Raw genomic sequence first — 27,984 nt, 5'->3', positions numbered from 1 at the left:
GGGAATGGTATTCCCTTCGTCAGGGCAGGCTTACAATAATGAAACAGTCTTGTCAACATAAGGACACAAAGCGGGTGAGGATGTATAAACTCCGCCCTCGAAGCAAACTTGAGAGTGAGGGCAAGGGGCCGTATAATGGAACGCGCAGCAGCTCTCACAGGGGCAGTGGCTGAATAAATTATCAAAATTAATAAAGATCGACTTTAGACAACAAATTTTATTTGCAATCTTGTAGAGCACCTTCAGAATCCCCCATTCCATCATTTATGATAAGGATACACGTCTGTCTTTTTTCCCACCAAACTTTAGACACAAAATTTTAGACACCAAACTGGCAAAATTCAAGTTCGACAACTTTGTGTTTCACATAAGCGAAGACCTCGACTGCGACTCAAGGAATGTGATTTACAAACTTCATTGTGAGGTGTGTGGACAAGAGTATATTGGTCAGACCAAGACATCCTTTCGCTTCCGCTTTAACAACCACAAAGCTCACGTGTCATCATTACCCAGCTTACCCCTTTCCAAGCACCTGCGTTTGCCACTCCACAGTTTCGAAAACATCCGGGTCATGCTTCTCCAGTCCGGGTTCCCTAGCACCTATTACAGGGAACAAGGGGAGTCATACCTCATTCACAAGTTTGGCACGTTCTCCCATGGCATGAACGCAACTCCTGGGAGGCTCTCCTGCTTGAGGGAGGCAACGTAGGAAATTTCACCCGTCATAAGATTTGGACAGCATTATAAATCAAAATACGCCGGATGTTGTTTTTGACAACTTCAACCATGCTCTAAATGGCTGGGATTGTAGCTGTTTATTTTGTCAGTAATCTCCTTTGTTCAACTTACAGCCAGCTTCCATGTTCTATCTGGAATAGACACCTATATTCTAACTCTATCACCTAGCCCACTGGGACCACACGGCAGCCCCGCGGGCCGCAAACCTTTCACGGTTTCCGCACACATGTATTATTATTATTTTCTTCTTTTTTTAACTTCCGTTTGATAAATTTCTTTTATTCTGCGCTATGTCTTCCGCGCCTTATTCATTCTCATTAACCATTTGGTATTTGTTTGGCGCCACATTCTATTCATTTTTTTGTGTGTGTTAATATTTTCTTCTTTCAAAGTTGTCTTGTGCTAATCATTTTTCTGCTCTTTTTCCTTTTTGTTTTCTCTCCCAAATTCCTCTCTGCCTTCTGATTACGCACTCGGGCTTCGCTCAATATTCGTTGTCTTTTTCCTCCAAGGCTGCCACTTTTTCACGGGAAGCGCACTGCCGGACACGGGTTGAAACGGCCTAGTATATTTATGGGAAGAAGGGCGCAGGATGTCTGGTAGAAAAAGCCCGACGGAAGGGCCTACCGAAGAAAAGAAGCAAAGATACGCATACGACACGGTTGCAGGTTGCCGCTGCGGCGCGCAACAAGTGTCTCTCGTGCGCGTCCCCAGCAAGCGTCTCAGGATACCTGATAAGCCGCCCGACGGCGTCTTGCTGGAGTGTTGTAGAGGGGGGGGGGAGTGCGGCCTCCTGGTGTGCCGAGAGCCGTGTTCTTTTCTACTCCTTTACTATTTCCACCTCCCCGTTTTGCTCTGCGTTTTTCTTTGTTTTATTCAGCCACTGCCCCTGTGAGAGCTGCTGCGCGGTCCATTATACGGCCCCTTGCCCTCACTCTCAAGTTTGCTTTGAGGGCGGAGTTTATATATCCTCGCCCGCTTTGTGTCCTTATGTTGACAAGACTGTTTCATTGTAAGCCTGCCCTGACGAAGGGAATACCATTCCCGAAACTGTTGGCACAATAAACCTTTAAAACGAACAGTCGCGTTTGTCGTAATACTCTACTTACACTTGTAAACTGGTGCATTGGAACCCCTACAGAATACTAATATATATATATATATATATATATATATATATATATATATATATATATATATATATATAAAGATGGGAGCCAGTTTGGAGCATTGCGTCATGAGGGCCTGAAGCTATTGTATGGTATGACATGTGGTGTTTACCGTCCCAAACCTGCACACATGGCCTATTAGAGATGCTATAGTGTGGGCTCAGAAATAATTTTAAATTTATTGTAATTTGCCCTGGATAGAGCGCTGTGAAAAGAAACTTTAAAGCCATTTATTTTTATCTTGCCTTTATTATTTTCAACTCGCTTGGTGAATGTGGCAAAATGGCGCCCAGTATTGGTCGTTCAGCTCTAATGAACTACCTCTCTTTCCACCGTATCATGTTTACAACAACAAGTTATTTGCTTCAGTCCCAAGTTACTTGAGTACATTTGAGTACAATAGAATCTCGGTGATACAGAGCTCACGGGGTCGCGAAAAATATTCGTAACGTTCAAAGCAAACAAAATTCATATGTACAGAAACATGAGAAATGCATTCACATTGATCCGTTGATATCTTACTGGGTTTACAGCCCCGCCACTGCTCATTGCTCTCAATGTGTACTGCACAGCAATTTTTTTTATTTGTCTTAGTCATTCTCATAGTCATTCTCTGTCTCTGGCCCAAAAGCGTGGATGCTTAGGTTTAGTATTACAATAGAATCTCGATGGTACGAATCTCATTGAGTTGTGAAAAATATTTGTATCATCCAAAGCTAACAAATTTATATGCAGAAATGCTGGAAATGCCTTTACAGAGATCTGTTTATGGCTGACGGAATTTATTTACAGCCGCGCGCCACTGCTCACTGCTCACTATGGGTCCGGCATGAATGACAATTGCAATGTTGGCAATTTACGGACTGAGCACTGTTTATCACTTGTGATTTCGGCATGTGCGGACCGCGTGGCTGGTGACCATGACTTCAGCGATTTGTGGGTCGCAGTGCATATACCGAGTGCCTGTTGATCATGACGGGGACGATGTATGGGCAACATTGTACTGCTGGAGGGTGCGGTCGCAGCTCGTGCATTCGAATCAACCGTACTGTCACAGAGAGTGTTTGGAACATCTGAAATTCTGAACATAGTACACAATGCGCTGTGGCCAGAGAGTTTAGCATATTCGTATGATCCAGAAATTTGTACCAACCGGGATCATATCATCAAGATTCTACTTCTTGTTTTGCTGGATGTGATAGTGTGGTGGTCTGTGGTGCCTGTTGCCCTCTGTTTGTTTCTAGTCAATTTTGATTCATCAGCTCGTGAGCTGCAGCACTGGTGTGTGTACATTTGCAGTGCAAGTGCCTGTGCCTTTACCTTGGCTTAAAACAGGATATTAATCTAATGCAGAGGTTTTCAATCTTTTTAGTTGCGGAGAACCTTCAACGGCTTTCAAAAAGTGCTGAGCAATCCCATGCATGCTGGCTTCTGTCCTCCCTGTCTTGTGTGCCTGCTGCTAAAAAATGGTGAAATACAATTAATGACTAGTTCCATAGCTTAACAGTGTGCTGTAAGCAACTGCAGTATGATTAGTCCCAAAATGGAGTGGAAAAAAGTAAAGATGGGGATAAAGACACGCATGGATTTAAGTTCCTAGGGAGCCCATAATGCACTGCACAGAACCCAGGGGCTCTGGGAACCCAGTTTGAGATCTCCATGATGTAAGGTAGTATAACTTATATATGTACCCCTTGTGTTTTTGCTGTGTCAGGGCCCTCTATCTGCGTGCCTGCTGGGTGTGGTGCGGTCCCTGGGCGAGGCCCACTACACGCAGCTGTGGGGTGGTGATGGCGGCCATGAGGGCGTTGGCCGTGCGTTGTCGGTGCTGCGCCGCCTGCTGCTGGGCCCCACCTTCCCTGCCGACTGGGCTGTCATGCATGCCCTCGCCAACCAGTGAGTGGATGGTGCATTATCTCTGGCATTGCTGAAGCGGTACAGCTGTTGGCAGTTCAAGCTGCTTGCCCTAGGACTGTACTTAACCTGGAAGCAACGATTCTCCCCATAGCAAATTCCTCAATATTACAAAATAGTTTAATTCAGCTCTTTGTACACTGAAGTGTATGCACAGTCAAGGCTGCTTGTACTGGCTCCGATTTTAATGGACACTCACGTAATATTGTTACGTGACGGCAAGCTGGTGAAGACACAACTACATGACAGATGGCGATGGAATGATTGAAAGGCGGTGAGCCTAGCGCGAGCGCTCTGTGCTGCGCAACTGCCCACTTTGTCGTCTTCTAGTCCGTAGCACTACCCGGGGCTGCCGAGCGATCATCCAGATCGTGCGAACTAGAAGAACGGCCATGAAGATGAAACGCAGGACGTGACGATGGGCGTGACGGGAGGGATGAACACAGAAGAGAAGAAGATTCAGGGCTCGCCATCAAGATGAAAGAGATGAGCAGATGATGATCGGACGAGTGCTGGTCCAGGAAGCTTCCGGGCCGTAGCTAGGTCACCTTGAGCCGACAGCAGAGGCCCATGAACACACCTAACAACATGGGCAGGGGCTGTGTTCGAATATGTTGGTGGCCTCTAGGGTCGGTAGCGGTCATAGGTTCGAGTTGCGGCGGCGTTGCGAAGTTGGGTCTTCTGGTCAGGATTAGGGATGGGGCTGGGGTGAACGGCGCAGTCGGTTCTGGTCTGGCGGGCTGGGGCACAGCCGGGCAGTGCGGACAGGAATACACGACCGATGACCATGGCACACGCAGCATGCCGAAGCTCCAGGGCCAGGATGGAGATCAATGACCCGCACCTCACACCAAATGTTACGTGACGGCAAGCTGGTGAAGACAGGACTACATGACAGATGGCGATGGAATGATTTAATGGCGGTGGGCCTAGCGCGAATGCTCCATGTCGTGCCACTGCCCACTTTGTCGTATTGTATTTGTGCCACTGCCCACTTTGTATTCCGTGACACTATGAATGAAGGTGCGACCGCCATGGTGTACATTAAGGCAAGGGTGCCGAACTTTGGATAGAGCAAACATCCGCGGTCGCAAAACCGGATAGCTGCGAACACACAGGTACCAGGAATTCTCATACTGGGTTACACTGCATTATCATCACGAGGGTCCCTTATGATCATCTACAGTAAAATCTTGATAATTCGAACTCTGATAATTTGAAACTAATTTATAATGTAAATCTGGCTGGATAATTTGAAGCGGTGGCGTGCACCAGCTTGGTTAATTCGAAGATCTCAGTTGCTTTGCAAGGATGTCCAATCCCGATTTCGCAGCAAACTGATTGAGCAACAGCTTCTCGGAGCTGCGAGGCGGTGCTGCAGAGTGATGCCGATTAGTAATGCCGATGCTCAATATATGAAGCACCCCAGCCCCAGTACTGTAAACACAAAACCACTGATGCTGCTTGTGGACTATCGAAGCACGCGCTTGCAGAGGAGAAGATGTGCTTTACTGCAATACAGGCATGTTTACCTCTTTCAAAGTAATGTGATCTCGGCACTTCGTCAAGGCATGGTCACACTGGAGGCAGTGGTGCACACGGTCGTCGCTTCTCCAGACTAGCCATGGTCAAGGCAGCGTCTACGGGAGGCCCTGGCATTGAAGCACGCCTCCTGCCCCTAACAGCCTCAGTTCATGTCCTGCAGTACATACGCAGAGCCAACCTATTTGTGAAGTCTAAAGCTGTTTCACATGCAAGCGAAAACACTAGCGAATCCTGCCGCCACAGCGCAAAAACCTGTTTTGAGTTGTCGCGACGGCTTGAGCGGCCAGAGCAACGAGGTTCCAACAAGTTGGAAATTTTCTCTGACACGCTGCCAATCACTCAGTTCAGTCGCTTGCATGTGAACCAGCCTTGAGGTTGTTTTAGGCCAGCGCTAGGTACAGTCGAGACCATATATAACGGCCCCACTTAAGATGAACTTTCACTTATAGCGAACGAGACCTGTGCAACCATCAAAATATACATTATTTCAATGGCACAAAATCACATGTATAACAAACGTCATTAAGCCCTGCTGATTGGTTACAGCAAACGGACGGCGTAAACCCGGCGACGCGATGCGAGATAACCTGCCTCCGACCCCTTTGTGCGCCTGGCGCGCGGTACGTTTTCCCGAGCCTCATCGCAGGCGAACTGCCCGCCCCGTTTTGTGCCGCTCTTGAGCGAGCTACCCTTTCCCCGCTGACGCGCCTTCCAAGATCACCCTCCTGCCCCTTCTCGGAACACCGCTCCCCTCTCCTCACTCTCTTGCAAATCCGCGCGTGGCCTCCGCGATCAACCGCGCCGCTGCCGGTGCTGATCGCATAGGCCACGCTCCATGAAGCAAGCCTTCTGTGGGAGCCAAGAGGTGGCAGCAGTGACACTCATGGACGCCCCTCATTGGTCTCTCCGCTGGTGCTGTGCATCTGTATCTGCAGTTTGATTGCTGCGTGTGCACATTGGCGTTGCACGTCTAACCCTTCACGCACTTTTGTCACTCTTGTTGCAGTGCAGACGTTTCGCTTGCTTCATTCAAATCTCGGGCCCTGGTTGTAATTCGGGATGGCGGACGGGAACACTGTGCCCGGAGCAGTCACGAAACGAAAAGCACTGGACATTTAATCGCAGAGTGGCTGAGCGAGTTTGATCGTGACATGCAGAGGCAATGCAGACGCGTGCTGCTTGTGCTTGACAACTGCTTAGCGCACCACATGTGAATTTCCCTGACGTTAGTCACTCTGCTTTTCCTGCCGCCCAATACCACTTCTAAAGTGCAGCCACTTGACTTTGGCATAATACGTGCCTTTAAAGCATTGTATAGGCATTGCATTGTGCAGCGCTTGCTCATCGCTGTTGACCGCCCGGCTGCCAACTTGCCACTTTGAGTTCCATTGTATTCAGCGGCAGAGATGGTGAAAGCGACCTGGGCAGAGGTGAGGGCCACTTGAGTGCCAGTGTCTGGTGCTGAGCCTGATGCTTCAGAAGATGACCAGCCCGGTGGCGATTTGTGGCAGCACGTCGTCGACTCTGACATGGGGGGTAACGACATTGGTAGGAATGATTTTATTTCTGGCAATGACGACTTGACACCGCGGAACCGTGCACGGACGAGGGCATCGTTTCTGAAGTGTGGGACGAGAGTGACGCGGAGGAATCAGATGAAGATCAAACTTTGGAGCCAGCACCCATTAGCGCGCCTGTAGCAATGGGCTACATAGAGAGCCACCCTCATTGGATCTACGCTGCATAAACAGACGTCCATCACGGGCTCTTTTTCACAAAGAAATGGATTTTGTGTTTTGACAAGCAACTGTCTTTAAAGCTGTGGTCCACTTACTACCAACTTTGGGATATAACGAACGGACGCCGGGCGATGCTCATGTTTGTTATAAGCGGGCCCGACTGTTGTACACGCCGCATGCTAATGCCCAGCAGGATGCATGGGGCTCTTGCATTAAAAAAAGTGGCACAAATTCATATGCATACCAGTTTCACTGAACAAAATTAGAATTGCACGCCGTTTGCCTGGCTCGTTCACGCGGGCAGTCGCTTCCCCTGACGAGTTGCAGCCGAGGATAACTAGCAGCAGCCGGATAATGCTTTCGCCTTCTACTCTTAAAGCCGGAGCTTAAGTGACCTCCAGTGTTTGTTTTTTTCTGACATGTGATATGGGGGGTTGACTTATATTCAAGTAGACTTACAATCATGTAAATACACTGTGTGTGCTTGTGTTTACTTCGGTTGTTGGGTGTGGACTTAGCCTGCATGAACAGGCATGCTAGGTTTGGCAGCGTTGCCTGCTACAGTTAAACCTCGATATAACGAACTTCAATATAACGAAGTTACAAGGCATATTCAACTTATTCCCCATTGGAAACCATGTATATTTTGCCTCGACATAACGAAGTAATATTGCTGCAATTTCATTACAACGAAGTCGCGTATCCTAAAAAAATTTACCCGGAAGGAAAATGTCGCCGTGACGATGACGGCCGCGGGGAAAGCGGTGCTAGCGTGAGTGACTTGGGTAACCCACGCGGATGGGCCTCATGGGGCGCGTGGAATTCGCTCCCAGCAAGCGGGAGAGAGAGAGAGCAACCCTCTCTCTTCCCCCCGTCCGGGCCCGTCTTTATTTTTTTTTTTTGCTCGGTCGCCGGCGACGGCGCACTCCTCTCCCCCCCCACTCCTCCCAGGCTTCTTTGCTGTGCATGCGTCAGCTTACACGCCCGTCTCTCATTGGATCTGCCAACCCATGTGATTGCTTGCGCACTTGCGCGGCCGCCGTCGCCACCGTACTCCTTTGTCCGCGTTGTCGCGTTGTTCACCTCGCTGCTACCACACGTGCTGGATACATCGCAGGCATTGCTTTGGTTGCCCTCGTGTATGCCCGCGTGCGTCGCCGCCATGAGTGGCAAGCGGAAAGCCTTTTCGCTTGAGCAAAAAGAGGCGATTCTGGACGCAGTTTCGAAAGGCGAAAAGAAGAAGGACGTAGCGGCTCGATTCAGCATATCCATGAGTACGCTTTCAACAATTTTGAAAGCCAAGGAGTCTGTCCTCAGCTCAGTGAAGTGTGGAACGAGCGCCCAACGTAAGCGATTGAAGCCTGCTACGTATCAAGACGTAGATAAGGCTGTGTTCGCCTGGTTCATGGACGCCAGAGCGCAGAATGTGCCGGTAAGTGGCGCAATTTTGCAGCAAAAAGCAAAGGATTTCGGTTGCCTGCTCGAGAAGGATTCATTCAAGGCAAGCAGTGGTTGGCTCCACCGTTTTAAGGCCCGGTACGGGATCGTCGGACGGCTGCTGTGCGGGGAGTCAACGTCGGCTGACGCGCCTGAAGCCGCTAGTTGGCTGGAGAAGGAAATGCCAGCAATACTGACGCGATACCAGCCATCGGACGTTTACAACGCGGACGAAACTGGATTTTTTTATCAAATGCTACCGAATCGGACGCTAGCACTGAAAGGTGATCGCTGCCATGGTGGCAAACAGAGTAAACTGCGCATAACTGCTCTGCTGTGCGCCAACATGGATGGCAGTGATAAGAGAGTGCCGCTTGTGATTGGCAAGAGCAAGAAGCCGCAGTGCTTCAGAAACGCTCGGAAGCTGGAAGTGGAGTACACTTCTAACACGAAAGCGTGGATGTCCCGCGACATCTTCCGTGACTGGCTCCGGGCGTTCGACAAGGATATGAAGAATGGCGGCCGCAGCGTGTGCCTCTTAGTGGACAATTGTTCCGCCCATCACGTCGACGACTTAGAGCTTACCAATGTCGAGCTACGGTTTTTTCCACCGAACTGCACGTCGCTGCTTCAGCCGCTCGACCAAGGAGTCATCAACAGCGTGAAGTGTGCGTATCGTCGCCGGTTGATCGACAAGCTGCTGCTCAATCTCCGCTTAAAACGCCCCACTAAGGTGGATATTTTTCAAGCCTTAGAGATGTTTTCCGCATCGTGGAAGGCGACATCAAAGGAAATTATCAAGAACTGCTTCCGGAAAACTGGGTTTGAGAACGGCGTGGCAGCAGCAGCGAGTGCCTCCGAAGACAATAACAGCACGGAGGCTAATGAAAGGGCTCCGTTCGATGGCGAGGAAGGCGATCAAGCCGGCCTTGAAGAAGCATGGAGGTGCCTGGAGAGTGACGGGGCCGTTCCTGACGGTGTCGCTCTGGAAGACTTCCTCTACGCAGACTCTTGCGTCGTTGCCACCGAGGAAGTTACCGACGACTCCATCGTGCAGGATGTGCTAGGAAGCATGCAGGAGGACCCAGGCAGCGATATCGATGCTGAAGACGACGATGCCCCGAGCAACCGCGAAGTGCTTGATGCAATTGATGTTCTGCGGCGCCACGCGAGTTCGATTGGGCAGCAAGATGCAATGCAATCCTTGTGGGTTTATGAACGCAGTGTGAGGCCATCTCTGATTGCAAAGCAGACGCAAAAGAAAGTCACTGATTACTTTCAGAGAAAATAAAGGATGAGTGCTTACAACTGGCAAGTGATTTGGTAATGTTTCCGCATGCTAGGTACGAAATTTCGATGCAACGAAATTTTATTATAACGAAGTAAAGTGCCGATTTTTACGACTTCGTTATATCGAGGTTTAACTGTATTTATGAAGTGGAGTGTGGTCAGTTCGGCCGCACGTGAGTGCGGAGAACGAGACAGAGCGCCCTTCTCTTTTCTTGTGTGTGTGGTTTTTGGTGCCTTTAAATTACAATGATCAACTAGCAATTAGCCTAACATGTGGTTCTCGTGGGTTGAACATTGCTGTTTCGCTTTTGATCTCCGTTGGCTTCAGACTTCTGACCTTGTGATTGTATCATTACGCATTTGTTGCATTGAGGTGTTGAATGGGGCGGGGCCAGGGTGTATGCGTAGAGTTTCTTTTTGGCCAGCAGACGGCACGAGCTGGACGGTCAACTTTTATGCCCCAATATACAGTTATTGCAAAGTTCGTCCAAGGTGTTCCCGGAACCAAATTTTTTTCTTGGGTCCATTTTTTGCTGCGGCCAGTTGATTCGAAAACCCATTTAATCCAAATATATTTCACCATCCCTGTGGTGTTGAATTAATGAGGTTTTACTGTATACAGTTTTAGTTTTTGCATGACGACCGTGGAAAGAGTGCAGGTTATGAGAAGTAAAGACTGCAAAACTGAAGGTCCACCACTGGTGCGCACTTTACCTCAGCTTTTGCATACTTAGAGGTCACTGTACCAGCTTAGAGAAACTACCTCATGGAAGAAAATAGCAGGAGCCACCCTCTCATGCACTGTTAACAGTCACCATCTTCCCGTTCAAACACTGTACTTCCCAAATCACTTCATGGCTGGTTATAAAAAGGGATCTTATTGTGCCTGAACAGAACTACGGGAAGAGACTTGACCTCATCTCACGCTGGAACCTTAATCAGTTTTACCAGTGATCACCTGCGCTGCATGCACTGTCCTCCGATGCCTTAAAAAAGCCAGATTCAGCACTACAAGCTTTATTAAAAAGCTAAAACACCCACTTTGTCAAATCCGTGCACTTATATGGCTCCCAGCCAAGAGCAGACATGGTAGAATTTTGGTGATACAAATTTCACAGGGTTGCAGAAGTATTCGTATTATCCGAAACGGACATAATTCGTATGCAGAAGCATGGAAAATGCATTCACACAGATCTGTTTACGGCTTACGGGATTTTACATCCACATAGCCACAGTTCACTACTCGCGATGAGTACAGTCCAACTGGTGATTGAGATGTCTGCGGTGTGCAAGCCGCGCTTTCACGCTCACTCGCCATGTCGGTGATGCGTGAGCAGTTGGTAGCCAAGCGGTTGGCACTCATTTGCTCTTCTCACACCTTTCAGTAGTGCCCCGGAACCAGTGGCATGATCAGTTGTATCCTTCCAGTAGCCATCCTGTGCTTGTTTCGGCTGTCTGGGAGGTGTTGCAAATGGTGATAGCTTTCATTCTAGTGTCCCATTTTTCATGTGACACCACTGTAATGTGAGGAAGCCTCACTAGCTGACGTTTGAGCTGCCACCGCGTGCTGCCTGTGCTGTGTGGGGAAGGCAGTCTAAATGACATTTGGTGCTCGGTTTTGGGCTGCCTTTGGAGTCGCCGCTAGCAATATGCAAATGGTGCTAAAGCTTCTGAAAATGCCACTCCAGCTGCTGACATTTCGCTGACTAAATTGCACTTGTGCATTATCAATTTTGGCTATATCAAAGTATTTTATGATTTTTTTACCTGTTCGCTATAACTTGAAACAGGGTTTGACGGTATATTAAGCGTAGATGGCGGCAGTTTGCCACCACTGTTGCGTTATCAATGTGGTTGCGTGCTCTTTGTCAGCTGTATTCCATGTGCCAGCATGCTCTTTCTCAGAGCAGAGTTTGCGTTGCAGAATAAAGCGAGATGGAAGTCGGATTTTTACAATGCATGATCAGTACGCTGGAAATTTAGGTACATTGGTTATCTTGTATCTGCTTATCTTGAAAAAATGTTTGTTCATTGTTATGACTTCAAGTTAATGGTTGATTACTAAAAAACGTTTACTCGGGAGTTCATCTGTCCTGACTTCTTATTTTGGTTTTGCTTTTTACATTATTCAGTTAGTTGTCTTGTGAGAACTGCATGTAACGAAAACCTCCATGCAGAGAACTATTCGAAACTTTGTCAATTTTACTATGTCTGTGTTTAGCAGCACTGGATTAGGTGGGGGGGGGCTAAGGGGGCTGCAGCCCAGGGCCTCACCTCGGACAGTAGGAGAAAGGGGCCCATTCATTCTAACCTGCTTAGTATATGGAACCATGGGCAACGGAACTTCGAGCAGACGGGGCTCCCCGCCTTATGTAACAGCATGCGTTTAGCCTGATCATTTGGGGAGAGCTTCTCGAGCTGCAAAAACAGGAATCCCCCGCCACCTCTGTGGGGCCCTCTTTCTTACAAAGCGAGGTACGTTTACTTGGAAGAGTTTTCGTGGTTTCCTGTCAGTCCGTATGTCCAGTGCTGTCTGGAGAGGAGGGGCAAGGGGGAAACACCTAAAACATGTAATGTGGGATGAGGACCTAAATCTCCCTTGCCCCTCGTCACCACCACACCACCCTCCACCTCTCAAATATAGTTCCGCCGCCGTCCTTCTCATAAAAAGTATGTGCTGCAGTACCCACCAGTGCCTCCCATTCGACTTTTCTTTACCGGGATGGTAATTTTGGCGGGGGAGGATAAGTCCGATAGCCGATGATGATGAGTCTGATGGCAGAGTCTAGGTAGGAAGGGAAAGAAGACGTCACACGTGCTTTTGTCCATGTGCCGTGGGGCATGGAATGTTCACTGTTTGGGCTAGGGTTGTGGAAGAGTGAAGGGGGAAGTTAGAAAGCTCGACACAAAAGCCTGTCTCCAGGGCCCATTCCTGCCTAGTGGCTGCGCACGCTCGACGGAAAAAGTAGCTCAGACAGGCCGCCGAACTTTTTAAGAAAGAAGTAGAAAAAGATCACTCGGAGGCGACGGAGGGCACGTAACTTCGCCCACGCTAAGAGTCGCCCTCTCCCCTTTGTTCTCGCGCTCAGCGTCGACGGGGCGAAAGAAAAATTGAGAACCTCCCAGAACAGACGATTGCTCCTAGCCAATAGGAAAACGAGACCGGAACAGGAGAAGGAGTGAGTTTGTACGGAGATGGAGGATATTTGTACAAAGAACTCTATGCGTATGTGAACGGCTGCTTTGGCGCTAGTAACAGACAGACGCGGTGTGCGTCTACGAAAGGAAGTGAGCGCGGGCTGCGATTCAGCCCAGAGCCGCCAGTTAAAGGTCGGTTCAGACGAGCGCACCAGTACCAACAGCCGGACAGGTGTCATCAACAGGTGCCAAACCTCCCCGATGAGCCTCTTTCTACTGACGAGCGCCAGGAAACAACACTCCAAGAACCGACTGACTTGTTTCCTGTTTGTTTGGCCTAAAATAATCATGTTCCCGCCCACAAAGCATGCCTCGAGAGGACGAATGAGATGGCTTCTCGTTGCGGTAATAGAGAAGTGCAGACACCTCCGCAGCTAGAGGTACGTTGCGAGATTCTCCGAATTGACCCTGCTAAGTGACCGGACGTTATTACTGACAGCTTTCAGAGTGCATGCCTTGGGAAAGGGCCATTGTATTATCAAAATCGTGCAGAAAATTTTCCGTCTTCCGAAAGGCAATACTACAAAACTCAGAAACTCTATATGTCACCTCATCTTTTCGTGCGAAAGGCTGTAAATGGGGAGGCGTACGAGCGACACTGGTTAATGTACTCGGAGTCCAAAGGTTCCGTTTACTGTTTCATGTCCAAACTATTTTCGATTTCAAGCAACCCCAGTGCTTTCACCACGCACGGCTTTTCTGATTGGAAAAGAGCAGAAGAAAAGGTTTGCGTACATGAAAATAGCGTCGAGCACCGGAACTGCGTTGCAGCATGGCTCGCCCGTTGTAACTCGAGCAGCACAATTGACTAGGCGCTGGTTAAGCATCTTGTCACTGAGACCGCTTACTGGACAGAGGTGTTGAAGCGCGTAGTCGTTGTAGTTTAACATTTAGCTGAGCGCAACCTAGCGTTTAGGGGCAGTGAGGAGATTTTTGGTTCACCGAGAAATGGCATTTATATGGGAGTGCTTGAGGCCATTGCCAAGTTTGATCCCTTTCTAGAAGAGCACATCAAACGCTACGAGAACAAAGGAAAAGGTCACCCATCGTTCCTGTCAAAAACCATTTGTGATGAAATTATCGAGCATATGGCAAAGGCTGTCAAGGAACGTCTCGTTCACGAAGTGAAATGCGCAAAGTACTTCTCTTTAATTGTTGATTCGACTCCGGACCTCACTCACGTTGATCAGCTGTCAGTTGTTTTACGATACTATTTAAATGGTAAAGTGTACGAACACTTTCTTGGATTTGTTCCAATCGAATCAATCGCATACCGGCTTGTATCTTTTCGATACCGTGATGTCCCTCTTGACGACCAATAGCATTTCAATTGAGGATTGTAGGGGCCAAGCTTATGATAATGCGAGTAATATGTCAGGAAAATACAAAGGACTGCAAGCACAAATCAAAGACCTGAACGAATTGGCAGTCTACGTCCCGTGTGCTGGTCATTCACTGAACTTAGTTGGCGCCTGTAGCATTGACAGTTGCCTTGAGCCAGTTAAATTTTTCACTGTAGTTCAGAGACTGTATGTGTTCTTTGCTGCCTCACCTAAGCGATGGAGGTATCTTTTGGACAGCATGGGCGGAACTGGCCAGCAGCTTGTTTTGAAGTCTCTCTGAGACAAGGTAATCAAGACACGCTGAATTATGTAAGGTCATTCTAAAAAATTTCAATGCAGTCTTGTGTTGCCTTGAAGCTATATCAAAGAACGAGGAAGAAAACGGTGACACTAGTAATGAAGCGCACTCTCTCTTCAAGAAAATGACAAAACTAGAGACTGCATTCATGACGATTTTCTGGAGTGAAATTATGGAGCGCTTTGACAAAACGAGCGTAGCACTTCAGAAACCAAGCCTTGACATTTCGACTGCTGTAGACGTGCTGAGCTCTCTCGAAGGCTTTATTAATTTTTTGCGACCTCTCCTTCATACCTTCGATGAGAGAGCACGCACGCTAAGTACCAATCAATGTTATCAGGATCAGGGCAAACGCATCGTTATGAGTAAGCACCCGGACGGAAAAAGCAATGGTGCGCTACAAGGTAGAAAAAAGTTCATCGTAGAGACCTTCAGTGTTGTACTTGACAGTCTAGGCTCTGCTTTGCGAGTGCGAAAGGCTGCCTACACGGAACTTTGCGAAAGGTTCGGATTCTTAAAATTGATGACAGAAGTCCGGAGTGAGGCCTCTCTGGCACAGCAGGCTGAGAAGTTGGTGAAAACCTACAAAAATGATTTGGAGCCAGCATTTTCCGCTGAAATCGTTCAGTTTGCGAACTTTCTGCACAACTCTCTGTGCCAGGACACGAGTCCCTTGGGAATAATGAAGTTGTTGCACAAAAGAAACCTTATTGATGTGTTTCTGAACCTTTCTATTGCTTTGCGAATGTACTTAAGGATACCCGTAGCAAACTGTGAGACCGAACGATCATTTTCCAAGTTGTCATTGATAAAACATCACCTTCGTTCGAGCCTCCTTAACGATAAGGTGAACTCGCTTGTTATCATGTCCATTGAAAGTGACCTCCTCCACGAACCATCCTTCGAACAGACTATATCTGGTTTCGCCAAAGCAAAGGCGCGAAAGACACCATTTTAAAGGAGGGCTGTTTGCGCTACACATGAATATTTCCAATAAGTTCGTTGTGTCGCCTCCCAGCCTCCACGTTGCCAGTGAAACGCTGAGCAGTGTAATTCAAGATATGCAAATCTTCGTTGTTCGTCTCTTGTTTGTTCTTCTTGTGATATTTAGCGTGCTTATAAAGAACTGTATTTTTGTTGTTTTTGATAGTGCCACGTTTATTTGGTGTCATCCTTGCTTGTCTTACCTTTAACGAAAATATTTTCAAATAAAGTTTTGTAATTACAGTTGGTAATTTTCATCAGTAGCCTAGTGCACTTTTATGGCGTTTGTATTGCCTTAAGTATTGTGTATACCGTATTTACACAATTGTTAAAATTCTGAAGTGGGGGGGGGATCGACTTACAATCGAAACGAAACCTTGAACTGCCAATAAAAGCAAGAAAAACAATCTATCAGGGACGCTACTGCGATGTTAGAAGTTTTTGTTTGCTCTACGGCTCCAAGCGTAGCATTCAGGTATTCCGCGGGCTTTTTGGCCACGATTTTTCATTTTTTACTTTTACTGCGCACACCGTTACCCACCGCGATGGTTCAGTGCTACTTAACAGGATACCCGGGTTAGAACCCGACCGCGGCGGCAGCGTTTCGATGGAAGCGAAACGCAAAGGCGCCCGTGTGCTGTGCGATGTCAGTACAGCAGGTTAAAGATCCCCAGGTGGTCGAAATTATTCGGGAGCCCTTCATTACGGCACCTCGTTCTTCCTTTCTTCTTTCACTCCCTCCTTTATCTCTTCGCTTAGAACTTGGTTTCCGCTGATATTTGAGACAAATACTGCGCCACTTCCTTTCCCCCAAAGCCAATTTCTTTTCATTTCACTCGCGGGAATGGCCGCTGTCCCGCTGTTCCAATCGCGGAGTCTGCGCCAGCGCCCGGGAGTGTCGCTAGCTGATGGAAGAGCGGCTATTTCAGTTGGTTGCACAATACGTAACAGCGGCGCTTCTGGGGAATGCTGATGTTTGCTGGAAGAGCCGACGCCCCGACATCGATCACTCCTTGTTTGGTGGTGCTTGGAGTGGGTGCATTTGACTCGACTGCCGGCCGTCCGCTTTGCTATGAGCTCTCCAGGTTCGAAAAGCATTCGGCGCTCATTCACTGCAGTGTTCAAGAGGGAGGCCATCATTTACGCCGAAGAAACCAACAACTGCGCGGCGGGCCGCAAGTTGGACGTTTCTGAACGGTTGGTGCGGGAGTGGCGGAATCAGCGAGACAGAATTTTCAACTGCGACTCCAAGCGAAGAGGTTTCCGCGGGCCGAAGTCGGGACGCTTCCTGGAGCTGGAGGTCAAGCTTGCAGTGTATGTCACCGAAATACGTGATCGGTCGCTTCCAGTGACATGCGAAATGGTCACGCAACAAGCCAGAGTCTTCGTTGCGAAGAGGGCTGGCTTCTCTCTTCGTCGGCATACTAGTGTATACCAGACGCTGCCTGCTGCTTCCGAGGAGAAAGTTCTCGCCTTCCATAAACACTACCTCAAGCTCCGCGACTCGCGGCAATACCTGCTTGGCCAAATCGGCAATGCGGACCAAACTCCCGTCTACTTCGACATGACGAGTAACACAACAGTGAGAGAGAGGGGAGCTCGCGAGGTTAAGCTTCTCACGACAGGAAATGAAAAACTTCGGTTCACTGTTATGCTGTCATGCTTGGCAGATGGCGCAAAGCTCACCATACATCGTCTTCGAAAGAAAAACTATGCCAAAGGAAATGTTCCCGAAAGGTGTGATTGTGCGAGTGATGAAAAAGGCTCTATGACGGACGACTCAGTTATTGATTGGTATCGTCAGATGTAGCTTTTGAGGCCAGGGACATCCGTCAAAAATCGCAATCCGAACCTCCTCGTGCTGGACTCATTTCGCGGCCACCTTACCGCGAAAGTGAAGGCAGAGCTCCGAAAAGAAGATACCGCTACAGATATGCTGGTGATTCCCGGCGGTCTGACGGGGCAGCTGCAGCCGCTAGACGTTGGCATTAACAAGCCATTTAAGGATTTGCTCCGGCGTGAGTACAACGAGTGGCTGGCAGCCGAAGGGCGGGAACTTACGCCAATGGGGCGCTTGAAGAGAGCCTCCCTGGCGGCTGTGTGCGAGGTGATTTCCGCTTGGGCGGCCATTCCACGCGATGTCGTGGTGCGGTCATTTAGGAAGTGCGGGCTTTCCATGGAAGACGATGTGCTGTGGGATCGCAGCGGCGACGATGACGACAGCAGTACCACTGAAGATGACTCAAGTGAGGATGAATAGCCCATATATGCAATTAATTTTCGTTTTTGAAGCGCTCCACCGGTGTTTTTTTTCGGACATGCGATTGGGGGTGTCGACTTACATTCGCGTCAACTTTTTTTTTTTTTTTCGGACATGCGATTAGGGGGGGTCGACTTACATTCGAGTCGACTTAAATCGTGTAAATACGGTATGTATTGCATATTTATAGAGTAATGTTTGTAATGATTACTGCAGTCTGATGCTCAAATTTTAATAAGGAATGTTTTGGATACAACCATGCATCTCCTGACGGGATTAAACTTAGTGATGCAAACAAAGCCTAGCTTCAGAAGGATCGACATCTGAGCTGTGTTGTCTTTTCTATGTTCTTGTTCGTCTTGAGTGCACTAAACTTTTCCTTAAAGCCTAGCTTTTGCTGAAAACAGAATGCGGATTAATTACAAACTGAAGATAGGTGTTAGTGTTCACAACAGCACGCGTTTCAAGCAAGTTTTGTTGTTTTCCTTATAATAATAACAGTAATAACAATCCCATTGATCGCACTTCGTTCTTTTTAATTTGGTGGAATGAAAATGAAACATGGCATATTTCCAGTAGCGTAGCAGGCGACGGGGCGGGGGTGTCAGTATGGGGAAAGGGGGCCTGCATGCGCATTAGCCCAGGGCCCCCATTTTTTTTAACCCGGCCCTGGTGTTTAGTTGCATTCTCTCGGACACCCCTTGCCTGGACTCTCCCAGTGTCCAGGCAAGGACACTGGGACAGTCTAGCAATACTTACGAGGCAGTTTGCACTCGTAAGTTTTTCACAGACATCTCATTTTATAGTCTCTTTTTTTTGTTCACTTGCTCATTTTTCACTGTAGTACTGTTGTCTTTATCACACAAAATATGTGACACCAATTAGGGAATGCATTTGATGAGTGAAGTTTCATCTTAGGAATGAGCTAGGCATGCAAAATTTTCGACGTACTACATGCCATTACTGGTGCTTGTACGAAACTGTTGACTTGGCGAGTTCGTGCGGCTTTATTGTAATTAATGGTGTAACGGAACAAGTGCATGCTGATATTAAAGAAACAAGAACTGATGGATTAAAAGTGTCAGAGTTATTACAGACATTTGGTCCTTGTGTATATAAAATTAGATTCAACACGGCTACAAAAAAATGGCTGGTGGTTTAGCATTGTTAAGCTCAAAATATCGTTCAATAGTACAGTTTTTTGCAGGTGGACACAACTGCTATATACCTTTGAACAAAAACATCTTCGACAGAAGTCAGCCTGGTTGGGTTCTTGAAATAGTTGAGAGAAAAAACTGACGCCAACCAACATTTAATTTTTGCACAACGTTTCGGGATCAACTCGATCGCTTCTTCAGGGGTGACTAAAGTGTGTGCCAGCAGCAGCGGGGAACTGCCTTCGGTCTCCCTTTATTGGCACATGGTGCAGTCCACTAATGTACGCGGATGGGAGCGTTCCTCGCCGCCTTTGTGAGCCGGATGTGCCATGACTCGACATGTCACCTCTTGAACAGGTCCACGGCCAAGACGCTCGCCTCCCCGAAGGCTATTCCATGGTGTGGTCAGTGTGTTCGGCGAGGGGGTTGGCTTCTGAATTCATTACCTGGATGTCATTCTTGTGTTGCCTTATTCTTCTTTTCTTCTTTCACTCCCTTCCTTATCCCTTCCCTTACGGAGCAGTTCACTTGTCCAAGGATATATGAGACAGATACTGCGCCATTTCCTTTCCCCCCAAAAAAACAATTATTATTATTATTATTGCCTTATTCGTTGTTAGAGGTTTTTTGTTTTGCTGGGTACTTGGAGCATGGGAGCAGGATTGAGATGTGCACTGACCCAGGGAGCCAGTTATGCACCTTTGCTTTCCTCAAAATCAATGGAGGAAAAGCACATAACTGCCTTAATTCATAGGTGGACACCACTCCCTACCCAAGCAGCACAGGCAATCGGCCCAATATTGGAAATGAATGGTTTCGTATGGGTCCTTTTAGGACCAGCCTTTGCCAATATAGTCCCAATATTGGGCCAATTACCTGTGCTGCTTGGGTACTCACAACACAGTTCTGGTGTCCACTGACCCTGTAAGCCAGTTACACTTTCTACTCAGAGGCTTCACACTCCTACACAGACATACACCTCTGAAACTCATGCAGTGCGGCTAGAAGTGCTTTCCACTAAAATATAGGGCCGTGTGATTTTTGGTAGGACCTATCATTACCCACTTTTTGCAGCCCAATCACACTTTGTGGAAATGTAGCTAAGCCCAATTTCTGCCTAAAAAACATGATGTGACAAAGAATCTAACAGCTTCCTCAGCCACTGATGGGGCACTAAAAAGAAACGAATGAAAAGGTGAACGACAGAGACAATTCTATCGACAATGCCACAGCCACCGTACCAGGTTCACATCAGATGCCATCTGCTGGCAGCCAGGCATCACCAGGCTGCTCGGTATCTCAGTTGTCTCGCGCATTGGTGAAATTGAACATTTGAAGGAAATGTGAGCTGCTTCACTGCTGAGGCAAGTCATTTGGGAATGAACAGGCATCCCATGCTCACCTCTTGGAAACGATTGCAGTTGCCTGAGTAAGGGGCAGTGTAGAAGACTGAGGCATGAACCAGAACAGGAGCTTTGTACTCATCCTGTATATACACTTGTCCTTCGTCCTTGTTTCACTTAAATGTCTGGAGTGATCTTAGATTTGTCTGCATTTTAATAAGAGTTAATTATTTTTTGAAGCACCTTTAACACAATATAATATATACTTGTGTATAAGCCACCCTCGTGTATAGCGCGCACCCCCCGCTTTCGGCCACAAAAATTTGCAAAAAAAAATTAAAACGTGCCTAGTCCCACAAAGTGCTACAAGATGGCGCCTGTTAGTTTTTCCCACAAAGCATCAATTATCATCATCGTTGCACAACACATTTCTGCAACTTTCTGTTTGCGGTTTTCACATTGCCTTGCCCAGCGCCATTTGGTTTTTGTTATCCGGTGCTTTATTCAGAAGTGTGTGGACTACTTGCAGAATGTCTTGTGTTGCGTGCATCGTCGTGTGGCAGGCTGTGTGTCTTTGGATGCGAACAAAAAGCAATGGGCAAGTGCAGACAGTCCTATACTGCAGGCTTCAGACTTCAAGCGGCAAAATACACTGAGGAACAAGGTAAACGGGAGGCCGGTCGCAAGTTTAATGTCGACGAAAAGTGTGTTCACTGCTGGTGTATACAAATTCAAGACCTCGCCAAGGCTTCCCGAACCCAGAAGGTTTTCCGCGGGAAACAGTGCAAGTTCCCAAAACTTGAAGAGGACCTCTTCAAGTACGTTCGCGCTACTAGAAGCAACAGCTTCATGGTGTCTACGCAAATGAGCCGCATCAAAGCAATTGAAATCGCTAAGCATATGAACATTCGACCTGCGGACTTTAAAGCCAGTTGAGGTTGTCTTCAACGTTTTATGAAATGGCACCAACTCTCCATCCACCGTCGAACAACATTGTGCTAGAAGCTGCCATCCGAATTCGAGGACCAAATAATGAAGTTTCATCACTTTGTCAACGCACTTCGGAGGGAGCATGGGTACGACCTTTCAGAGGCAGACAATGCTGATCAAACCCCTGCCTGGTTTGATGCCCCTGAAAATTGGACGGTGGAAGCCACCAAAAAAGCAAAAAGTGTCTCCATGCATACTACTGGCGGCGAACGGCAGAGGTGCACAGTGATACTTTGCATCACCGCTGATGGAAGGAAGCTTCCATCTTACGTTGCCTTTAAGAGAAAGACTCTGCCAGGAGAGAAGTTCCCCCAGGATATCGCAGTCTGGGTGGAAGAAAAAGGTTGGATGTCCGACGAATTGGTCATAGACTGGCTGAAAAAAGTATGACAGAACCGACCGGGAGGCCTACTATGCCGCAAAGCACTTCTTGTGCTCGACAGCTTTAGAGGGCACCTGGCAGACCAAGTGAAGACACGGCTGGCAGACTGCCGAACGGACCGGAATTTTTGGTGGCCTTACAAGCATGTTGCAGCCACTCGATGTTTGCGTTAACTGGCCATTCAAGACAGAATTTCGGCGATGCTACACTGAGTGGATGGCTGCGGGCAACCTCGGAATAACTTCGGCAGGGCGGCTGAAGCAAGCACCCCTCCAGCAAGTGTGCACTTGGATTCTGCACGCGTGGCGTTCGTTGTCAGCGGACACCATCTGAAAGAGTTTTTGAGTCATGGGGCTGTCAAATGCCATGGACAGCACAGCGGATGACCAGCTTTCATTTTACGCCAATGAGGCGAGCTCGTCCGACAGCGGCAAGAGTGCCCATGAGCTGAGGTCATCCGACGGCAGTTAGTGCGAAAGCGGTGATTAATGGTGAAATGAAATGTTTGTATCTGTCGCCAGCTTTTTAATTATCTGACACAGTAGACTCAGTGCCACCACAGTATGTAATGTGTAGCGATAAGACTGGTTCATGTATAACCTGCACCTGAGAAAATTTGATGAAAAGTGCGGCTTATACACAAGTATACGCGGTACCATATTTGCTACCGTAATTTTCGAGCCCTGATGTTATTGCCTGTGTTTAAAAAATAAAACATTTATATATATGGAGGCTTAACGTCCCAGAGTGACCCAGGCTATGAGGGATGCCGTAGTGAAGGGCTCCGAAAATTTCGACAACCTCGGGTTCTTTAACGTGCACTGATATCGCACAGTACACGGGCCTCTAGAATTTCTCCTCCATCGAAGTTCGACCCCACGGCCGGGATGGAACACGCGTCTTTCAGGTCGAGCTTTTACTCGTGCACTTTACGCTTCCTGCTGCACCAGACCACTAAAGAACCTGTGCACACAGGTGGGCGCAACGCAGGCTTGATAAGGTCGGCCCAGCCATGACGTCGTGTGTGGCTGCAAAAGGTGTGAGGGGTGAGACGAACTGCGCCGTTTACACGGCTTGGAGCCATCGGAGGTTCAGCTCGGATGATTTTTTGGCGACACAAAGCCAGTGGTGGGCACGTTCGTGGCAACCATGAAACTCGGTGAGAACGAATGTGTGCTGCCTTTGTTCATCATGAAGGGCCTATGTCCAGCACTGTTTGGAAGAAGATGGATGAAGGAATTTCAGCTAGGAATCTGCAAGCCAGTCAATGCGGCGATGTCCATGGAAGAAGAGGTGAGCCAATTTTACGAAGCATTTTTGGAGGGACTGGGCAACTTTAACAACATGACTGCCCAGATTACCATGCAAGAGGGTATTAAACAAGATTTTTGAAACCGTGGGTCATCCAGCTCGCTCTACATGACAGATTTGCCGAGGAGTTCTAGAGGATGTGGATGTGGATCCAACCTGTGAAGGCGTCCGATTGGGGCCACACCCATTCGTTCCCATTGTAAAGCAGGATGGCCGTGTTCGTGTGTGTGCGGCGACTTCAAGATGATAGTCAACCCTCTGACGGTGCTGGAGTCATACCCAAACCCTAGCATCGAGGAGCTGTTTGCAAGGCTGACGGGAGGGCGCGAAGTTTACAAAGCTCGCCCTGAAAAATGCGTACCAGCAGGTCAAGCTGCATGAAGGCTCTCAAAAGTTTATTGCCATCAACACCTCAAAGAGCTTGTACTAGTTCATCCAACTTCGTTTGCGGCGTTGTGAGCTCCGGCTTTGTTTCAACATGAGATCAAGAACCTTCTACACAATCTTGACCATGCCACAGTATACTTTGACAATATATTGCTGACTGGCACCAACAACAGTGACCATTGGGCTATTGTGGGCTGAAGCCTGGAGTGACTGAGGAGAGCCGGGCTGTGGCTGAAGCTTTCTAAATGCAGGTTCCTGGTAGCTAAGGTGAAGTATCTGGGGCACGTCATCAGTGCAGGTGGTCCTCAGCTGAATCCGACCAAGACCTAAGCATGCTGGCATCACCAGTGCCTTGGGATGTGAAGGAGCTACAGAGCTACTTGGGGTATATTAAACCTTTATGATCGGTTAATGCCAAACCTGCCTGGTTTGCTCAGCCCCTGAATCGATTGCTAGTGGCAGGGGCCCGGTGATGCTGTGCGTCTGAGGAAGAACAAGAATTTCGGAAAAGCAAAGAGTCACTGACTTTCGGTAGAGTTTTAGCACGTTTCGACCCTGCAATGTCGACTTTGCTGATCACGGATGCCTCTCCTTATGGGCTTGGGGCAGTCTTGGCACAGCGTGAGACGTCGGGGGAGGAGCGTCCCATTGCTTTTGCATCTCAAATTCTGGCAGCTGCAGAAAGGAACTATGGCCAGTTGGGCAAAGAGGCGTTAGCCCTCATGTTTGGAGTCACAAAATTCAGACAGCACATGGGGAGTATACCCATGAGTGCTGTTGTCAGCTGCTGTTGCTGATGCTACTGCCCAGGACCCAGTGGTTTCACGAGTGAGGGGAACCTTGTGGGCTGGCCACCAGCTGGACGTGGGGCCGGAGGGGAAACCCTGAAACATGGTTCGCAGAGATGAGTGTGTGAGGGAAGTGCATGCTCTGGGACAGCTGTGCGTTGGTCTCTGCATCACACCAAGGTGACATCTTGAGGCTGCTTCACGAGAGCCATCCAGGGATATCCAAGATGAAGGCTGTGGTGCAGAGCTGCGTATGGTGGCCTACAATGGATGACGATATAGTTGCTGCAGTCCAGGGCAGCAGCGAGCGTCGCGGCCAATACCCGTTGTGCCCTGGGCATTCCCGGAGAGACCATGGTTGAGACTTCATGTGGACTATGCGGGCCGTACCAGAACACTTATTTTTTTGTAGATGCTTTCTTGAAGTGGAATGAGATGTTCCCAGTTTCAATGCCATCCGCAGAGGCCACAATTTTGTACATGCGAGTCATGTTTGTGAACCAGGGCTCACCCGACATTGTGGTGTCCAGCAATAGGCCAGCGTTTAGTAGTGACATATATGCAACATTCTTGAAGAATGGGATGAGCGTCTAATGGCGCTGCAGAACGTGCTGTTCAGACAGTTAGGAGGAAGTTGCAAAAGGCTGCTCCTTTGGACCTTCGTGCACAAATTGTGCGCATGTTGTTGACTTACAGGTTGACCCCACATGTGTCACGGGATGCAGTCTCTCAGAGGAACTGCTGGGATGAAAAATGAAGACTGTGGTGGACCTGCTTCGACCGGATCTGAGGACCATCGTGCAGCAAAAACAGCTCAAGCAGAAGATAAATGTGACCGGGGAATAAAACCTCGGATTCAGGGGCAGCCTGGGGGTCAGATATTCGTCAGAAACTTCCGGCCATGGCCTGCATGAGTGCCGGCTGCAATCTCAGATCAGAGAGTGTGTTCATCGTACCTCCAACTGGCAGACGGAGACAACATTGGACGTGCCGCCATGATCATTTCCAGCAGGCGAACCCGTTGCCCCAAGTTGAGCAAAACTAACCGTCAAGCACAGTCACGGACAGTGATGTTCCGGGGCCAAGTCCTGACATATCCAACACGGCAAGGCATGTTGTGACGCCTGATTTGTCAGGTCACAGGTCTGAAATCTCCTGCCTTGGTGTTCCAACTGAGGAACCAAGGCAGCCAAGGGCTGCAGACGATACAGCGACCCCTTGTTGAAGAGACGCTGAAGCACTTTGTGTCGTAAAGTTTTTCATGTTGCGTACTCGAATATCAAACCCTATTTAGGCAAAAACAAGCGCAAATTGTCTTTTTTAGCAGAAATATTTGGCCAAAGTCATGGGGCACACCATGGAGCACACCGCCGCCTGTGATTGGTCAAGAGGTCGTGACGACACATTGAGGACTGGGGAAGCTGCTGATACAGATCTGGCGCTGCGTTGAGTACATATAGTAGCAGCTTTCCGTGGTGTTTTAAACGCAGTTATGGCAACTATTTTCTCGCTGACCTCCAAAGAAAGGATACCAAAGTTGGTCCGTTTAAAGCATCACTTGAAACCAAAAAAGACACAACGAAATCAATTCTACGCCTAGCCCTAGCATATGCCAGGGTAAAAGACGTTTATGCATTCTGTATGAATAAAAGATGCCAGCACAACCTCCGCTTGTATTCTCGGAAAAAAAAAAGGGTGCGAACGATATGCAAGCCCATTACCACCACCACACGCCTCCTGGCTCGCCCGAAAGACAGTCATCCCAAAGAAAAGGCAAAAAGCAGTGCCCGGCATTGTGCATTGAAAGTATTTCAGGGAAAGGATGAAGTAGCACAAAGCTGACATGAGAATGAATGAAGCACAGTAGCCGAGCACTGCGAGGCGTGATACCACAGGGTAGACTGATGGAATTATTGTGCACTGAAGACCAAGCCAAATCCGCACACAAGGCCGCTGCTTCAGTCATGGTGCAATTAGCAGACGCCAGGAAATATTAATTGCTCCCTCTGAAACCTTTTCCCTCCCTACGTCTACAGTTTAAGTTCAGTGACCTGGTGGTTAGCTATATAGTGAAAGCCAAGCTGCAACTTGTCTGCAGTCACACCTTGACGATGAAACCGAGTAAGTTTTTGAGACTTTGTTTTTTTTACAAGAACTTGATTGGTGTTCACTTCTCCCTTAAATATGCATCCCAGATCAGACAGACCTCTGTCGAAAGTTTTCATTTTAATGGAGTAGCTGCAGTTATAGTGATGAGGCACGAACCTGTAGAAAAACGAGGTACCGCCTATGAGCAGCTTCGATGCTTTCTTGCGTGGACACATCAAACCGAACCTTGCTCAGCGCACCCCAGAGGCCTGGCCGTGCATATGCTGAGAACAGCGACACATGCCTGAGCCTCTATAAAGCTTCTGCAGGGGCTTCAAGAGCACGTTCTTGCTTTTAACAGAGGCGCTTTCTGGCTATGGAACCGTGTCATGGTTCAGCCATGCCGACAGAAATCCCAAAAGATCACGTTAGGGGCAAGCTCTGTGTGCAGCCGCTCTGACGAAAGTGCTTCGAGCAGAGTACGCTTGCTTTAGTTGGCTTGAAATTCTCACTCTTCACAGCAGCGACCCTCTGTGCTGCGAGATTTTGATCTTGTGGAAAGCAGTGGAAGACGACGCAGTCGCGGCCATGGTTGTTCGTGCACCCAAGTGCAGAGCAGTAGCTCGTGTTGAACAAACTCAGCTGACACGTTTTGTACCGCCACAACGCACAGAGCAGGAGAAGCAACACTCGCTGAAAGCTCACATAAAAAGGGATAAAAATAATATTGCCCAGTCCGCATACAAGTGGAAGTGAGTCAGTGCCTGCTGAATAGCCATAAAGGAGATAATGTCGATATGATGGAAAGCAGTTACGGAAGCAACAGCCACTCCGCATTCTTTATGGAGCTCGCAGGGATTCAAAACTTCAGAACCGTTTGCTGTTCAGTTTGCCAGTAGTCAGCCGGGCCGCATGCGAAGTTGCCGTCGTATCATCCGTTATCTGCTTTGCCTCCCACGCTTCACGATTGTGTCGTTGCACGTTTATTGCTTTGAGCTGCACACGCGCTATTATGCCACCCCGCGGAGAGCTACATAACATAAGGCTGGATGGGAGCGAGGTAGTTAATATGCGTTGACTTATTAGTGCGAAAGTGCTCTTACACTCACCAACACCAACCAAGAACCTTGTCGCCATATGTACGTATGTTCTTTCGATCTTGTGCTGTTGCAACTTGAGTTGCTTGTAAGTTCGGAGGAGCACCGCGCCAGCTGCGCAACAGGTTGCTCAGGCAGAGCAACATGAGTCGCACAATCCTGTACCTGTGGTGGTGATAGAAACAGCCGTCGCTCAGTACAGTCACGCATCGTTTGAGCTGCGCCAGTGCGCTGGTAGTGGCCTGCGGACTCGTTGCCATTTATGAATGTTAAATAGAGAATGACCAATTCTGCATATATGAGCCCCACTAAAGATATTGCATCATACTTTTACGGGTGAGCTTAAGTGCCCCTCCAGTTGAAGAATGAACACCTGCTTTCGCACGTATATTCTGTTAACTACGTTAAACCCCTACCGATATTTTTTTATGTTTGGAAGAAACATATTTTGGCCAGCACGAGGTGCGAGTTGGGGGGGGGGGTCGACGTATAGGCGGCATCATGTCCTTTGTAGAGTTTTTTAGTA

General features: G+C 48.3%; 1 protein-coding gene across 2 annotated transcripts in view; it reads left to right on the top strand.

The window, feature by feature from the left end:
• The window catches only part of spg (dedicator of cytokinesis spg), a 196,669-nt gene that overhangs the window by 101,522 nt on the left and 67,163 nt on the right, over nt 1–27,984 (top strand). For both annotated transcript variants that reach the window (XM_077632868.1, XM_077632867.1), the window contains exon 19: nt 3,622–3,803. In XM_077632868.1, coding sequence (XP_077488994.1) covers nt 3,622–3,803 — 182 coding nt within the window. The remainder of the gene's footprint in view (nt 1–3,621; nt 3,804–27,984) is intronic.

The sequence above is a fragment of the Amblyomma americanum genome, chromosome 7 (assembly GCF_052857255.1).
Source record: "Amblyomma americanum isolate KBUSLIRL-KWMA chromosome 7, ASM5285725v1, whole genome shotgun sequence".
NCBI classification, from domain to species: domain Eukaryota; kingdom Metazoa; phylum Arthropoda; class Arachnida; order Ixodida; family Ixodidae; genus Amblyomma; species Amblyomma americanum.
Note: the sequence above shows the minus strand (reverse complement) of the source record. Positions and strands in the feature narration are given on the sequence as shown.